The 17,534-nt window shown below is 42.2% G+C and overlaps 1 protein-coding gene across 1 annotated transcript in view; it reads right to left on the bottom strand.

The window, feature by feature from the left end:
• Window positions 1–16,806, bottom strand: part of bdh1 (3-hydroxybutyrate dehydrogenase, type 1) — a 34,377-nt gene extending 17,571 nt beyond the window's left edge. Inside the window, exon 1 of the mRNA XM_069897260.1 lies at window positions 16,503–16,806. Within this exon, the coding sequence (XP_069753361.1) occupies window positions 16,503–16,715 (213 nt within the window). The 5' untranslated portion in view covers window positions 16,716–16,806. The remainder of the gene's footprint in view (window positions 1–16,502) is intronic.
• Between the last annotated feature and the right edge of the window lie 728 nt (window positions 16,807–17,534).

The following is a 17,534-nucleotide window of genomic DNA, read 5'->3' as shown; positions in this document are numbered from 1 at the left end:
AATGAGAGAGGTGTCACAACAGCCTCTATGACTTCACTGATAATTGAGAATAGATTCAATGGATGATAAATAGTTGAGCTGAATTTCTTGGAGCAGCATCCTGCAATTTTCTGTTTAGTTGCCTACTGTTAATCTTGACGAAAAATAGTAGGACTGCAGAACAACACTCAGAACCATTGATTGTGAAATACTTCACTCTTACATGCTCAAACCGTGCATCTTGGCGCCTCACAGTTTGGCGGGCAGCAACCTCCTTTGAAGAAGACCGCAGAGCCCACCTCACTGACAAAAGGCAAAAGAGGAAAAACCCAACACCCAACCCCAACCAACCAATTTTCCCTTGCAACCGCTGCAATCGTGTCTGCCTGTCCCGCATCGGACTTGTCAGCCACAAACGAGCCTGCAGCTGACGTGGACTTTTTACCCCCTCCATAAATCTTCGTCCGCGAAGCCAAGCCAAAGAAAGAAGAACATGCTGTTTTGTTGCTTAGCATGCAAGTTGTCCTGTCTTCTAAATGATTAACAGAAAATTATAAACATAAGTATTCCCAGCACAAATCCTTGCTGCACACAAAACCACATAGGTTGTTCCTCATGAATCACTACTCCATGTTATCCTCTAGCCAAATTAATAAACTACTACCTGTTCCTAATATTAAGATTGTCCATCAATAAAAAGTGTTTCCTTTGAAATTCGAAACAATATCCCACTCCATTACAACTGTTACAAGCCCAGATGACTCTAAAACCCAGCAGCAATAGAAATTCACCAAGTCAATGGTTGCTTTTAATTTTCTTTAAACATAAAAACAGGATCAAACTTTAACTTATTACTATTAACTTAACCCCCTTCTAATGCTAAGTGCACAAGTATGTAATGTAATGGAAAGTTCTTTGTTTCATAATCCAATCATTCGCTTTTCACTTCTCCAAGTTCACCGGTATCAGGCAATTTTTATACCGTGCACAGAATTTAACATTTATGAATTTTCACTAGGCTCTGATGCTTAAAGTTAAATGGTTACTGCTCAGGAAGGTTCTTGTTGGTTTCAGAGAGAGATTTGTTACTTGTTGGACACACACAAAATGATTTCCTTCAATCAGTCACTTCAGTGTCTTGCTGAAGAAACTTGCCCCATCATGGATTTTCCAAATGATAACCCCTTCTTCCAGGTCACCAGCGAGTTCCTCTTGTTTCCCTTATTTCAGGAGAAACACTCTAGCCAGACATTTCCTCTTAAAAGGACTACAAGGGTTTTGAATAGGCTGAACTCAAAAATCACAATAGTCTTCAAAATGGGGTTTTCAACAAGGCTGCTAGCTTTCCATGTTGCAGCCTCAATTGCTATTGTAGAACTGACTTCTCTCCCTCCAAGAATCCTGTTTGTTCTTTCCTCTCCTTCTGCTTGTAAAGACCAAAACTTCTTTCAGGGCTCCAAACCCAATCTTTGAAAGATCTTTATCAGCACTTGAGCCCAGACTTTTCATTTGCACCTGCTTCTGAAGTTCTTTCCCAAAGCCGTTCCACTGTCTTTGCAAAATCACTGGTGCCTGAATGTCTAGTTTCATCAAAGCTCTTACATTTTAAATGAGATGTGGTGACCTGCACTAAACCCCCACAATCTATCTCTTTAAAAGACATTTATATATAAGCCCGGCAGCACTCCAAAACATACAGTGACAACCAAAATGTTTTCAAGATTGTTCCTGATAATGTCTACCAAATTTATTGTATATCTTTGAATTCGGCTAAGTTTTATTGTGCTTTGGAAAACATGGATTATGATAATTACTCTAGAACTCTCAGAACCACACACTTCTCCAATTCCTGCCAAACATTCTTGTGACTTCAAGTTTCCAATCCTTGTCTGTAGGTAACTGTCTTTCTGTCATTACAGATTTTTCAATTTCATGCATAGTGGCTTAATAATTCGCAACTTCCTTTTTAATGATGATTTGTTTGTTACTAATGACAGCTGATTATCTTTGTATAATTTCTCCTTGTTTCTTACAAAATGTATGAACTGCATTCTTTGTTTCCAGATATATAAATAAACTCATACCACTTGATTTATTTGAGACACAAGAAATTGCAGATACTGGTCTGCGGATCAATAAAACTGATGGGGAAATTCAGCATGTTGAGCAACATCTTGCTGGGGGGGGGGGGGTAGGAAGGAAGGAATAATCAAAGTTTTGGGTTGAGGCTTTGCATAGGACTGAGAGTAGAGAGGGAAAACGAATGACTAGTATAAAGAGGAGAGGAGAGGCTCAGAGGTCAGGAGGATTAATACAAGTGGAACATGAAAGACTGCAGCAGACGCTGTTTTGTACTAAAAACGCACTGAAATGCTGAAGGAACAGCTGGTCTTGCAGCATCCATAGGACATAAAGGTGTATTGCTCACTTTTTGGGCCTGAGTTCTTAAAGAAATAAGCAAAAACAGGATATCTCAGAAAAGAGATAGTGCTGGCTGGGAGGAGTCCAGATCAACAAAAAGCGTTATCTGGATATGATAAAGGGAGAAATGAGAATCGATTTAGTCTGTGTGAAAGGAGACAGAGGGAAAAGGGAGATAGACAGAGCTATGGGGAAGGAGGGTTGCTAATGAAAACCAGAGAAGTTGATGCCACCCGGTTGGAGGGTTCCCAGAGGATGATGTGGTTTTGATCCTCTGATTTGCAGGTGGTCTCAGTCTGGCAATGCAAGAGACCAATATGAATACATTATGAACTGTAACAAATACATTAGATTTAACTCGTGTCTTTTGAGGACAAAAGAAATTGACAAAAAGCTACCAAGAAGCCAACATGTGGAAATTGGTGTCAGAACTGAAACACTGCAGTCAGAGAGGGAATGGGTGATCATGACACACAGAATAAAGGTAGACATTTCATTCAGGAGACTCCTCTCCAATGGCATCTTCTCTCTTACCAAGAACTAATACTGTTTAACCAAAGGTGGCTCAACTGTAAAGAGAGGAAGAGGCAAAGTCAAAAGAATAACGGTTATAAAAGATACAAGTGAAAAGAGCAGACAATCTATCAATGGTTGCAGATATAATTCCAGAACAATATACTGCCTCTCTTGGGTCAAGGTCATTGATGACCAGTTGCACAATATTTTGGAAGAGAAGAATGTGCAGCAAGAGAATGTGGTCAACATCTGCACCAATGATAAAAAGATACATTTTAAGGAGTTAGGAATGAGATTAAAAAGCAAAACATAAAAAGGTAGTAATCTCTGGATTACACAGGTGGGTGAGTATAGAAATGGGTTGAAAGGGGGCGTGGCAAGATGGCGTAGAGGGCAGACCTGCGGTTCTAATCCTCCCCAGCCAGGTAAACGCCTGTTTTTAAACTTTAATCTAAGTATATAAACATTTTATTTTTGCTTCTAAGTACATTATTTGTCTATAATGGCGGCTAATATTAAAAAACCTAAGACTCAACTACAGAAAAAACTACTTTATAAAAGTGCTGAAGAACTGAGGCCTACCTGTTCATTTGGAACCACAGAGTTGCCTTCGGGAACTTCCAAGCCACAGAGAACCCCAGCTAGGCTAAGTATTACGCCGGCACCGGTCTTGTCTCCGCAAGATGGCGCCGGCTTCTTGACGAAATCGACCGATGTTGACCCGCGTGTTCGCGATGTCAGGCGCGCGGGCGACCAAAGAGCCGTTGGGCCCGCGCTGCCGTCGGGGGCACGCAGGAAGGTGCTGGAGATCGCCCCTGCGCAGCCCCTGGCCCTGCCAGGCATGTGCAGTGCTTCTAGTGTCCGCAATTTATTGGAGTGTGTGTGGTCTTGGGGGGGGGGGGGTGCCCCGAGCGGCAGCGCCCTGATGTGGTTGGGGTGCCGTCGTCGGGTATCCAGACCCGCAGCCGGACGGGAAATGCCCTGACAACGCTGGAACAAGAAGAAGACTTACCTTTCATGGCCAGTTCACAGGAACAATTGGAAGAGGTGCTTGTAGAAGGTGGGTCTCAAGATGTGGCACTGGAATCCGGACTGAACTCTATTTTTACTGTGCTGGAAGGGATTGCTTACCATATGGATATAATGTCTCATCAAATATCTCAAATGCAATCTACAATATTTAATGTCTACACAAGAGAAATGTTAATAAATGCCTTACTTCAGTAGATGTAGTACAAGAAAATTTTAAAAATTTTCTCACAAGCACTTTAAGACATAATGCAGCAACCCCACACAAGGGAAAGGGGTGTTAACCCTGCACTTAACTTCAGGGAAAGTTAAAATGGGCAGATAGGAGTATCAGTGATTCATAATTCAGTTAAATTTTACATTGCTACAGAAAAAAAAGACACGAGGTAAAAATTCTAAAGTGGGGCAAGACCAATTGCACTCAGTGAGATAGAACATGGAATCGGTCCCATTTGTGCAGTCACCATGCTGCTCATCATTCACTCGCTTGCACTATTCCCATTTTATGGTCCCAATGTTTTCAGACTCCACCACTCACCTCTCCATCAAGGGGATCTACAGTGGTCAATTGACCTAGTGATTTGCTATGTGAGAGAACTGTCATATCCACATTAATTCAGACTCTTCTTGTGTAGCAGTTGGTATACTTTATTCAAACAAAATGGCACACACAAAAACTAACCCCCGCCTTTACCACGCTGCTTGCACAATCCCATCTCCCATGTAACTTGCGTGATGACGTAATGCATTCCCACAACACTTTTACCCCCACAAATACCAGTACATAGATAACAAGTCTAACTAAATTAACTTAACCAAATTTCATGTTCAGTTTTTTTTGTGATTCTACCAAAACTATTATTACCATCATATTTCACTCCCTTATGTTTTTAAATCATTCCACATAATCCTTAAGATATGCTGTGGGGTGTCTTTCTCTTTGGGATTTCCTTGGGAGTGGAGAACACCAAACAGTTTCTGATCTTTCCGGAGAAGCTAAATTCTTCTTGTTCCTTGGCACAAGGATGCTTTTGGATGCTTGGCTAGCTTCCTGCCCTGGCACAGCCTTCCCTGCAGGTATTTCTGTAACTGGTACCGAGGCTTTCCAAGGGGCCACAAAATCTGGCTGTGTCCAAACTGGAATGTCTAAGAGTTCTTCCGGGGCCGAATTGAAACTGTCATCTTTGACTGCTCTTCGCTGGTCTTTGTCATTTCCACGTTGTCTCCGACCAGTATAGAATATGAACATGGGCGTAGTTTTTTTTTTTAAAAAGAGAGCACAGCTCTTACCCAAATCTCTTTATTTTGTCTGTAGTCTCTTATAACTACTGGTTCCTCATTCTCGAGATCTGGTTGATTTGTTTGATTACGTTGATTGCTGGATCTGGAGTCCGATATTTGGGTGTACTACAGTTAAGTCATGTTCTTAAGTTCCGTCCAAACATCAGTTTTGTGGTGGAGTGCGGTGTTGTTCTATGTGACAGCAGAAAATTTGCAAGGTCATGGCTCCAGGGTGCTCCATTTGACTTTCTAGCCTTCACTGTCCTTTTAAAAGTCTGTACAAAATGCTTGGCTTTCCCATTGGCACTAGGGTGGTATGGGCCAATGTTTCACATTGTTGTTTTGTTAGGAATCACTTGAAAGCATCCAATACAATTAGAGTTTCATTGTCCGAGACCAGCTGTAACGGCAACCCATATTCTGTGAACCCATTGCACAACTTTCTCAATGGTCTTTTCTTTTGTTGTTGATTGTATCACCACACAATAGAAGCATGGATCTACAATAATTAGGAAGGTTTCTCCCATAAATGGCCCAGCAAACTTAATGCAAATCTTATGTGGTGGTTGCGATAGCCATTTTCATGGATTTACTTCTGCTTGCGGTGCCTTTGGCTGCATTTCTTGACAAATGATGCTCCTCCGTATCTGCTGTACCTCTGTTCCAATATCCCACCGGAGGAGCTTTATGTGCCAGCGGCTTGATCCGTACTATTCCACGATGATGAGTGTGGAGCTTCTGCAACAAAGCTTCCTGCCGATTTTTTTGGAATGATCGTTCTTGTCCCCCACAACAGGCAACCCTCTTCAATGGATATTTCATTTTGCCTTTTGTAAAACGGCCTTAGTTCGGGGGTGACACTTGACATCTGGCCATCCATTTAAGGTGAGGTACATAAACTTTTGACAACGTAGTCTCCTTTCTTACTTCTTGGCTGATGGCCTTAGATGTGATTGGTAACTGATGGTTAATGGCCGTGACATCTGCCGTCCAATTGATATTCCTTCCATCTGTTCTGACGTAGGCAGAGGTAAGCGTGATAATGTGTCCACATGCCCATTCTTGTTTGCAGAGCCATGTTTTGTATCATTAATTTTACACCACCAGCTCAATCACCCACCTTTGGATTCTTGCTGCTGCTAATACAGGGATACCTTTCTTTGGTCCAAAAATTAAACTCAGTGGTTTTGTTATTCATCACCAAAATGAACTTTCTACTGTATAAGCATTGGTGAAACCATTCAAGGCCAAATATAATGGCCAGTCCTTCCTTTTCTAATTATGCATAATTTCTTTTGCAAGCCATTAAGGAGTGCAATGCATATGCTACTGCCTGCTCCCCTTTTTCTGTGGTTTGTGATAACACTACCCCCAGACCAACTGGTGAAGCACTGACAGCTAAAGTCACTTCTTTGTATGGCTCATGGTGGACAAGAACGTCATCACTTGAGGTCAACAGTTCCTTCAACTGATTAAAAGCTTTGTGTTTCATCATTCCAGCAAAGGGTGGACGTATTAGGAATGTGCTTGTAATTACAATTATGATAGTAACTCCGCTTGGTTTGATGGGCAGGGAGCTCTGCGAATGGCTTCAGTGCCCACAATATCCATTCTGACCCCTTTGTGGTCAATTGTAAATCCCAAATAGGCTACTAGGGTCCCATAAAGACACACTTATCTTGACGCAGTCAAACCTTAGCCTTCTAACCTCACAAGGACCTTTTCCAGGGTAGTTAGGTATTCTGTGTTGTCCTGACCTGTAATGATAATGTCATCTAAGTTCAACACTTATTCCTTATAATTTATCCATCAATTACTGAAATATCACTGGGGCAGATGATATCCCATATGGCATTCTCATATATGTAAACAATCGTAGATGTGTGTTGATAGCCACATCTTTTGTTAATTCCGGATCCAGTTCAACTTGTTCGTACGGTTGCGATAAGTCTAACTTAATGAACTTTTTTTCCTTTATTCTGGGCTTGAAATAGTTCTTCCGCTCTCGGAATTGGATGTCCAGGCACTTGTTAGGAGTTGGTTTATTACGGCCTTGTAATCACCACAAATTCTTATTTCACCTCTGGGTTTTCTGACCGGTACGATAGGAGCAGCCTCATCATTATACTGAAGCTTTTCGATTATTCCTTCAGCTTAAAGTCTATTAAGTTCCAACTAAATTCCTCTCTTTATTGCAAAAGGTACTGGCCTTGGTTTTATAAAAAAAAAATAGCTTTTGCCTCAGGTTTTACGTAATTTGACTTGGACTCCAAATTTTTCCCAAACACAGTTTGGTATTTCAAAAGCACTCGTTGTAACTTTGATTTCTTGTCATCCAATGTTTGGACCTTCTTCACAGCCCAAATTTCCTTCCAATCTAGTCAATCTAGTGGAACATGTAAACCAATCTCTTTCCAACAATGTGGGTCCTGTTGTCCTTACAATATAGAGTTAATCCCTTCTTAGTACTTCCTTCATATTCAATGTTTATTTTGCATTTCCCTAGCACTTTGATCTTTTAAAGACAATTGCAAGAGGAAAAAAATGTTGGATGGTTTTATGTCAAGCTTTGGCATTAGTTTTTCTTTCAGATTTTCTGACATTAAGGATACAAGAGCTTCTGTGTCAAGTTCCATGTGGACGGTTCATAATTGATTTTCATTCAAACAAGAACTCCTGACTTGCAATTACTTAAAAATGTACCTTCTGTCGTTAGTGATTAACATCTGAAACCCTTTGTACATTCCTAACCTCAGACAGCATTGCACTATTCACTGCAATTGTGGTCTACTTATAATGGCTTAATCCATTGCTCTGTAAATAATTGTACTAGTTTCAATTGATTGTCTTGGTTTGAACAGCATTTTGGTCAATGCAATTTGAAAAACATACAATATAAATGAACTTGAACTGAGAATATAATGAACTGACTGACACCATTTCTTCTTCTTCAGATTAATCTTGGGACTCTGGCTCACTCTTTTCATCTCCCCTAAGGCTTTTAACCTTGGAAGATCGTTTCTTATACCTCAATGGTGGGGGTTTCATCCTTATGTGGTCGTCTTGCTTTTTTTTCCCCGTTCTGTCCTGGTCACCTTGCCCCGGAGTGCCCCACCCACCTTATCTCACAAGAAACATTTAACATTTTTGTAAAAAGTCATTAAGGCTATGGTTGTTCTTTCCACATCGAAAACATTCTCATTGGTTAATTTTCTTGATCACGTGTTCACAGCCCCCTGCACCCCACTCCAAATCTCGGTATTATATTGGTCAATTTTGAAACCTAATGCTATGTTATAAGTGGACTTGATATCTATTTCCTTTGCACTTAACAAACTTTGTTGGGCCTGACCATTTCCCTAATTTGATCACAAATACATCTCTCAACACTTCCTCCTAAAATGAACCAAAATTACAGGTTCTGGATAGATTTTGCAGTTCAGCCAGATATTGGCTAACTGTTTCCCTGGATTTTTGCTTTTGGTACAAAATTTGAATCTTTCGGCGAATGCTGACAGTTTTGGTTACAGATGTTTTGATAGAGTGAATGTTTTCCTTGATGGGTGAATCGAGTACAAGGGGTCACATAGTCTTCAAATTATAAGTTGACCAATTAGGATAGAGGAGGAAGAACTTCTTTAGTCAGAGGGTCATGGATCTGTGGAACTCACTGCCACACAAAGCAGTGGAGGCCAGATCAGTGGGAGTATTTAAACAAGAAATGGATAGTATCTCATTAGTAAGGGTATCAACTAGGTGTAAGCATAATTCAGCTTAGTGTAGAGATACAGAATATACTCAATGGGCCTAATGGCCTGCTTCTGCACTTTTAACTTGTGAACGTTCTCCAACCAGATCAAAAAATTATTTACAAGACTTGGAATTTGGTTTTTCTGGTGCCACGAAAGTCTTGATCAGACTCTATGTTCTGCTTCCCACTTCACTTAAAAATAGTGCCTTTTTTTTCCTCATGGAGCTCAGTATCAATCACATCATGGGCCTCACAGTACATATAAAATCAGTCCACATAATCAAGCCAGTCTTCAATCTCCTTATATTCTCCAAAACATCCCTCTGTGGTGGCAGCCAGCCAAAATGGCGCCGTCAGGGGTTTCTTCCCGACCTCAGCACCAGGCTCAGAAGCCCGTGCTCTGCGGCCCACGTGACACCCTGTCTACGTCAGGGCCCCCGGCGCAGTTCTCAGCCAGGTCCGGGCTGGGAGCATAAGACCAGCCAGGCAGACCTCAATAGACAAGTTTTTGCTCACTGAGCTCAACCTGTTTGGTTGTGGAGTTATTCAGTAAGCAGAGTAGCCGCCGCTACACCTCTGCCATTTTGTCTTGCTGCTGAATACTTGCTTTTCTTCAGTCATCTTCTGACCTTAACTCCGATGAAGTTCTTTCACTTCTGATTTCTTTTTAGCTGAAATCCTGTTGCTTCTGTCATCTGGAGTTTGGATTTTTTTAAAAAATCCTCATCACCAGTTTATCATATCCATATTAATTCAGACTCTTCTTGTGGAGCAGTTAGTATTTTATTCACAAACAAAATAATGCACACAAAAACTAACCCGCACCCTTTCCGCGTCACCTACGTAATCCCGTCATCCGCGTAACTTGCGTGATGACATTACGTTCCCACAACAGGAACATCTTAGTTCCAGAGAGAACATAGACAACAGCAAAGGACATGATCAAATCTGAGGCACTGAAGTGCAGGCAGCAACTCGACTAGCTATGCCATTCTGCCAAATTTATTAGTCTGCTGACTGAAACCGCTTCTGGAGATTAATCAGTCCCACATCAATAAGAAACATTCGAGGAGATTCAATATGTGCTTTGCCAAAAAGGGGTGGCGAATGACTGCAAAATGGATAACATTACCTAAAAAGTAGGGTGTCGGAAAAAGAAAATTGATATCTACTATGTGTTAGACATCATTGCATAATATAGCAGCAAGATTTGAACATGTGGAAGTGAAATTAGAACAGAAATTAGGAAAGCATCGAGACAATATCAAAAAACATTGGAAAGCAAATAAAAAACCCAAGATATTTTGCAAATACACAAAGAGGAAGTTAACAACCAAGGGAACCAAAAAGAATAACATGGGTAGGTAGATTTAGAAATGAATTCTCTGGAATTATCTACACGAAGGGGCAGCAATAGTGTAGCTAATGCAACTGAGTGCAAACATCAGTGATGATAAACATCACAGCTGTCTTCACATGCCAACTGGAGCTCCAATTGCCAGCCATTTTGATTCCACTCCATATTCCCACATTGACCTGTTTATCCTCAGCCATTTCCATTGCCAGAGTGAGGCAGAAGGCAAGTTTGAAGAAGCAGAACTTCAACAACCCAACAGCGTGAACATTGAATTCTTCAGGTTCAAGCAACCCACTCCCCTTGTAATCCCTTTCCCTCCCGTCTTCTAATCCAACTAGGCCTTCTCACACAGATGATTAGATTGACAATATTCCCATCAACCAATTATTTTCCACTTCATCTTCCCATCACATCTGCTCCCCTTCATTATATAGTTCAACCAATCTCCTTCCTTCAGCAGCTGTCTCTACCTTCACCTCCCCTCCTAGTATCATTTGTTCTTTTTTCCTCCCTTTGTCTTTTCCACTATCACCATCCATCATATCTAGCTTCACCCATCATCCATCACCTTGGTCCACCTTTCACATACTGACCCCTCCTCCTCTTCAATATTTCCTGTCTTTCTCAGTCTTGAAGGATTTCAAAATGAAATGTCAACTGTCCATTATCCTCCATGGACTCTGCCGAACCTGACAAGTTCCTCAGCAGTTTTTTTTTTGCTCTAGATTCCAGCAACTGCAGACTCTTGTGTCTAAGAAGTACGAATTAAGGGGCTTAAGACATCTAAATATGATTAATTTCTAAGCCCATACCAGCTGTTAAAAGGAAGGAAACTACAAAGGCTTGAATTTTGGCAGTCCAGGTCCAGCATCTGCAGATTTCCTGTTTATCTCCAGTTGAATGGAGGAATCTAATGTTGTATATATATTTTAAAAAGAGAGAAGAATAAACTGCAATTAAAAACAATGGTGGTAACTTGTCAGAATCCATTTTCAGAACTGTATAAACCTTTAATTAAGACGATATAGATTAATCAAGACAGTCACCAAGAATTTGCAAGGGAAATGTCTGAATAATTAAATTCTTTGAGAAAATAATAAAGATTAAATGAGTGCTGTACATTCAATGAAGTTTGCACAGATTTTATCAAGGTGTTAGACAAAATCCTTCAATGTTAAGTACATGAGTCAAAAAAGTGAATTTTCAAGGGATCCAAATAAGTGTGGCAAACTGGAGCAAAGATGGACTCTGGAGTATTTTTGTGATCAGTCATAACAGACGAGGTTTCACTCGGATTAGTACCCATGTCTTTTTTCTAATGAATTCCCAAAAATAGGGGTCACAATAAAAAGAATTGTTCACTGATAATACAAAAATTGGTTATGTTCCTTTAATATACAGGAAGTTATAAATGCCATTGTGAGTTAGGCATCAAAACTTAAAGTGAAATTGAATCACAAGTGTATTTGGGGAGTCAAATCAAGGAACTGAACATGTTGAAGGATATCATGTAATGTGGGGAAGTTGGGGAATCCTACACAGATCCTCAAAGAAGTCAATCAGAGAGTAAAAAGACAGACAAGACACAATTCTTTATTTGATGGCGAATGGAACAGGAGAGAAGGAAGGCCATGCTAGAATTGTACACAATAGTTAGGCCACTGTTTGTGTACTTCAGATAATTTCAGCCTTCACATTTGTATATGTATTATAAGACTTAAGGGAGTACAAAAGAGATTGTGGTTGCCAGGACCAGTAAATTGTGCAGTGGCTTTTCCAGATTTTCCAGTTACAGTTATTTCCATTGGCACAAAGGGTGTTTAGCAGAAAATTAATTGGGTGCATTTTAAAGCACCTCAATAAAAAGGGAATTATTATCTACTGCAGAGTGGTCAATTAACCAGAAGCCACAAATTTGAAGTAATCAATAAGGCTTCAGAAAGAAGAGATGTTTTTCCCCTCAAAGGCAAGGAAGATGACAAAGATCTTCATCATATTTCAATGTATTTGGATCTACACATGATCCATTGTAGGGGTTAAACCTTGTGCTTATGATTTATGATTGTGTTATGACTTTTTCTTTACGGATTAATTGTTTTTGTAGAGTTACTGTACATACTATGATGTCATACATTGTAATATCCAAACGGTCCAGGAGTTCTCTTTTCATTCTTGGAATGACCATGGAAGAAACGTGAGTTCTCGAAAAACTTTTTATTTGAATTTATCCTTATTATTCATTATCATTAATTATTTATTATTCTTCAGCATGATGCTGAAACAAGCCATGAAATGAAGACGCTGTTTACATCTGGTACCGCACAGATGGCAATCTCTTCAATCTGAGGTGCCTGCAAGCTCACACCAAGGCACAAGAGCAACTTGTCCGTGAACTACTCTTTGCAGACGATGCCGCTTTAGTTGCCCATTCAGAGCCAGCTCTTCAGCGCTTGACATCCTGTTTTGCGGAAACTGCCAAACTGTTTGGCCTGGAAGTCAGCCTGAAGAAAACTGAGGTCCTCCATCAGCCAGCACCCCACCATGACGACCAGCCCCCCCCCCACATCTCCATCGGGCACACAAAACTCAAAATGGTAAACCAGTTTACCCATCTCGGCTGCACTATTTCATCGGATGCAAGGATCGACAACGAGATAGACAACAGACTCGCCAAGGCAAATAGCGCCTTTGGAAGACTACACAAAAGAGTCTGGAAAAACAACCAAATGAAAAACCTCAAAGATTAGCGTATACAGAGCCGTTGTCATACCCACACTCCTGTTCGGCTCCGAATCATGGGTCCTCTACCGGCATCACCTACGGCTCCTAGAACGCTTCCACCAGCGTTGTCTCCGCTCCATCCTCAACATTCATTGGAGTGACTTCATCACCAACATCGAAGTACTCGAGATGGCAAAGGCCAACAGCATCGAATCCATGCTGCTGAAGATCAAACTGCGCTGGGTAGGTCACGTCTCCAGAATGGAGGAGCATCATCTTCCCAAGATCATGTTCTATGGCGAGCTCTCCACTGGCCACCGAGACAGAGGTGCACCAAAGAAGAGGTTCAAGGACTGCCTAAAGAAATCTCTTGGTGCCTGCCACATTGACCACCGCCAGTGGGCTGATATCACCTCAAACCGTGCATCTTGGCGCCTCACAGTTCGGCGGGCAGCAACCTCCTTTGAAGAAGACTGCAGAGCCTACCTCACTGACAAAAGACAAAGGAGGAAAAACCCAACACCCAACCCCAACCAACCAATTTTCCCTTGCAACCGCTGCAACCATGTCTGCCTGTCCAGCATCGGACTTGTCAGTCACAAACGAGCCTGCAGCTGACGTGGACATTACCCCTCCGTAAATCTTTGTCCGTGAAGCCAAGCCAAAGAGAAAAATTTGTTTACATTTGTTTGAAGTCGAGTATCATTATCATTTACAATATGCTTTATCTTATGAAGTGCAAAGCTATGAAAATGTTTATTTGCTTTAATCAATGAAAAATTACAGCTATTTACAGCTGAAAATACGAAGTTTGATTTATTTGGATGAATAGGATACAATTCAGAATATAAAGGCCTACTTCTCTTGGAAGGCAACACATTTTGAGATTGAGAAATATTAGAAGCTGGAAAGTGTCATCTACACCCGATACAGAAAAAAGGTATTGAGCTCAGGTAGCTCATTTTTGACCAGCATATACATATTGAAATTATTGGACCTCTTCCAAGTTTAACATCTATAACTTTGAGAAACAAGTTCAAAAAGGTAGATAATACTTTAATATGTCTAAAAAAAATTCTATTTCATCACAAAGTTTTATAATCAATAAATAACGATAGCATTACACAGACCTTTATCAAGATAGCAGAGTAATGCATGAATCATTTGGCTCTATGATGCAAGGAAGAAACTGAAACTTGAAGAAAATACAAATTCACTAGGGTACCAGCTTGAATGTACATGAAAGAACAAATGTTGAAAATTGTATACATTTTCCTTTGTTACAACAGTATAAATTTCAAACCTTAAAATTAAGAAGTAGTACAGAAAGTAGATTTCTTTCAGAAATTGTTAGAAGCATTTTCACTCACGAAAGTCAAGCATTGGAATTCTTATCCAGTGGTTTGGGCTATTCTCCAAATTCTCCATTGAATTGGAGAGATGAAAGAAAATAGTTTGAAGTTAAAACAAGACAAGTAATATATTTATCTTAAGTTCCAAGGCTATCATGACTGTCAAGGTAAAACATAAATATTAGGCAAATAGTTTGTTTCCATTTAGTTTATTTTGTTGTTACACACAGGGGAAATTGTTGACTCAAGACATTTTGGGGTGATTAGTAACTTAGCCTTTTGCTTCTGAAAGTAAAAAAATTAAAATGCAGAAAGTAGATTTCGATGGAAAGATCATCTTTCCCCCAATGCTGTAGATGCTGGGCCTTTTACGATAACAAACTGTCGAATAAACATTTTAAATTGATTCCTCATGCTAAAATAAATCACTGGCCTTCCAGGGAATGTAATGGCAATTTTTAAAAAAGCCATTCAGCATCATAATTCGGCACGTGAAGAAAATGACCCCAATGACAGATATTTAAAAGTTCGGGGGGGGGGGGGGGGAAGAAAGAGTTATTGATTCCCCCTCATCCCAGAGCAAAACAAAGCAATTCAGAAGTAGAACAAGAAAGTCTGAAGACACCATGGTTGACGTGAAAACACAAAGCTGGGAAAATCTCAGTGTACTTTATAGAGTACTTTAACTGATTGTTAAAGGCATATCTTTATCTTTAGCCTGCTGAGTTTCTCCAGTATTGTATTTTCACAAAGCAATTCAGCTGTGGGAAAGCAGAACAGAAAGTAAGATAAACAATCGGACTTCTACGAGTCACTACTCTGAATTACACTTCACGTGACACGTTCGTTTATAGGAGGGAGTGAAAGGGAGGGAGGTTTTAAACAGAGCAAGGCTGTGCTGAGTGAGACAGAGTGAAGGGGAGGTTTAAACAGAGCAAGGCTGTGCTGAGTGAGACGGAGTGAAGAGGGGGTTTAAACAGAGCAAGGCTGTGCTGAATGAAATGGAGTGAAGGGGAGGTTTAAACAGAGCAAGGCTATGCTGAGTGAGACGGAGTGAAGAGAGGGTTTAAACAAAGCAAGGCTGTGCTGAGTGAGATGGAGTGAAGGGGGGGTTAAACAGAGCAAGGCTGTGCTGAGTGAGACAGAATGAAGGGGGGGTTTAAACAGAGCAAGGCTGTGCTGAGTGAGACAGAGTGAAGGGGGGGGTTTAAACAGAGCAAGGCTGTGTTGAGTGAGACAGAGTGAAGCGGGATTTAAACAGAGCAAGGCTGTGCTGAGTGAGACAGAATGAAGGGAGGGTTTAAACAGAGCAAGGCTGTGCTGAGTGAGACGGAGTGAAGGGGGGGTTTAAACAGAGCAAGGCTGTGTTGAGTGATAGAGTGAAGGGGGATTTAAACAGAGCAAGGCTGTGCTGAGTGAGACGGAGTGAAGGGGGGGTTTAAACAGAGCAAGGCTGTGCTGAGTGAGACGGAGTGATGTGGGGGGGGTTTAAACAGAGCAAGGCTGTGCTGAGTGAGACAGAGTGAAGGGGAGGTTTAAACAGAGCAAGGCTGAGTGAGAGAGTGAAGGGGGGTTTAAACAGAGCAAGGCTGTGTTGAGTGAGAGAGTGAAGGGGGGTTTAAACAGAGCAAGGCTGTGCTGAGTGAGAGAGTGAAGGGGGTTTAAACAGAGCAAGGCTGTGCTGAGTGAGACAGAGTGAAGGGGGGGTTTAAACAGCAAGGCTGTGCTGAGTGAGACAGTGATGTGGGGGGAGTTTAAACAGAGCAAGGCTGTGTTGAGTGAGACGGAGTGAAGGGGGGGGTTTAAACAGAGCAAGGCTGTGCTGAGTGAGACGGAGTGAAGGGGGGGTTTAAACAGAGCAAGGCTGTGCTGAGTGAGACGGAGTGATGTGGGGGGGGGGGTTTAAACAGAGCAAGGCTGTGCTGAGTGAGACGGAGTGAAGGGGGGGTTTAAACAGAGCAAGGCTGTGCTGAGTGAGACGGAGTGATGTGGGGGGGGTTTAAACAGAGCAAGGCTGTGCTGAGTGAGACGGAGTGAAGGGGGGGTTTAAACAGAGCAAGGCTGTGCTGAGTGAGACTACTGTGGCGAGCCATACCTTGACAGAGCCACGGGGTAGAGCAGGCGTTACCAGACACAGGACAAACACCAGGTACATCAGCACGATGCAGTGGGACACCAACTCCTCCGGGCATCCGAACACCTTGACCAACTGCAGAAGTATCTCCGGCAACCACCAGCCCAAGCTCAAGGTCAGCAGGAAAGAAAAGAGTACCATGGCGGCCACCTGCAAATGAGAGAACTTGGCCATGGTTCGACCAGCGCCAAAGCCTCCAGCCCCAGCCGAACTGCTTAATGGTCCTACTCCCCCGCCCGCCTCGAGATCATCCGGTTTCTTTCCGTCTGCCCGTCCCGCCCCCCCCGGATGTGGAATGAGGTCACATCCGCTCGCCTGCGTCCAACAGCCCCAGCCGAACTGCTTAATGGTCCTACTCCCCCGCCCGCCTCGGGATCATCCGGTTTCTTTCCGTCTGCCCGTCCCGCCCCCCCCCCGGATGTGGAATGAGGTCACATCCGCTCGCCTGCGTCCAACAGCCCCAGCCGAACTGCTTAATGGTCCTACTCCCCCGCCCGCCTCGGGATCATCCGGTTTCTTTCCGTCTGCCCGTCCCGCCCCCCCCCGGATGTGGAATGAGGTCACATCCGCTCGCCTGTACCCGGCGAGGACCTGGGTGCCTGACGTCACGAGCAAGGTGAGAAGCGGACTCCTTGCACACGAGGTCGGGAAGGGATGAGGCTTCAAGCAGAAGGGGGTTTGAGGTCCTGTCTGCACCTACTGTTGCTTTAAATATCTATATCACGGACTACGCCTGAAAACTAAAATGGTTTCTTGTGGCAGACCTCGCCAATTTAAAAAAAATGAGAACCAACCAAGAATTTCAAACTAGTGACAATTTCAGAAAAGTCACAAACAAAAGTTAGAGGAGGAACAACACTTCATTTTCGGTTGGAGACTCTCCAGCTGGATGGCATTAACATTGGCATCCCTTTCTTTTTAGGCTCTTTCAGGCGGGCGTGCGGCTCTCGGGGAACCCACCTGAAAGAGCCTGAGGCGCCTCCGAGGCGCACT

Source organism: Narcine bancroftii, chromosome 9, assembly GCF_036971445.1.
Source record: "Narcine bancroftii isolate sNarBan1 chromosome 9, sNarBan1.hap1, whole genome shotgun sequence".
Classification (NCBI taxonomy): Eukaryota; Metazoa; Chordata; class Chondrichthyes; order Torpediniformes; family Narcinidae; genus Narcine; species Narcine bancroftii.
This window is presented reverse-complemented; position numbering and strand designations above follow the sequence as displayed.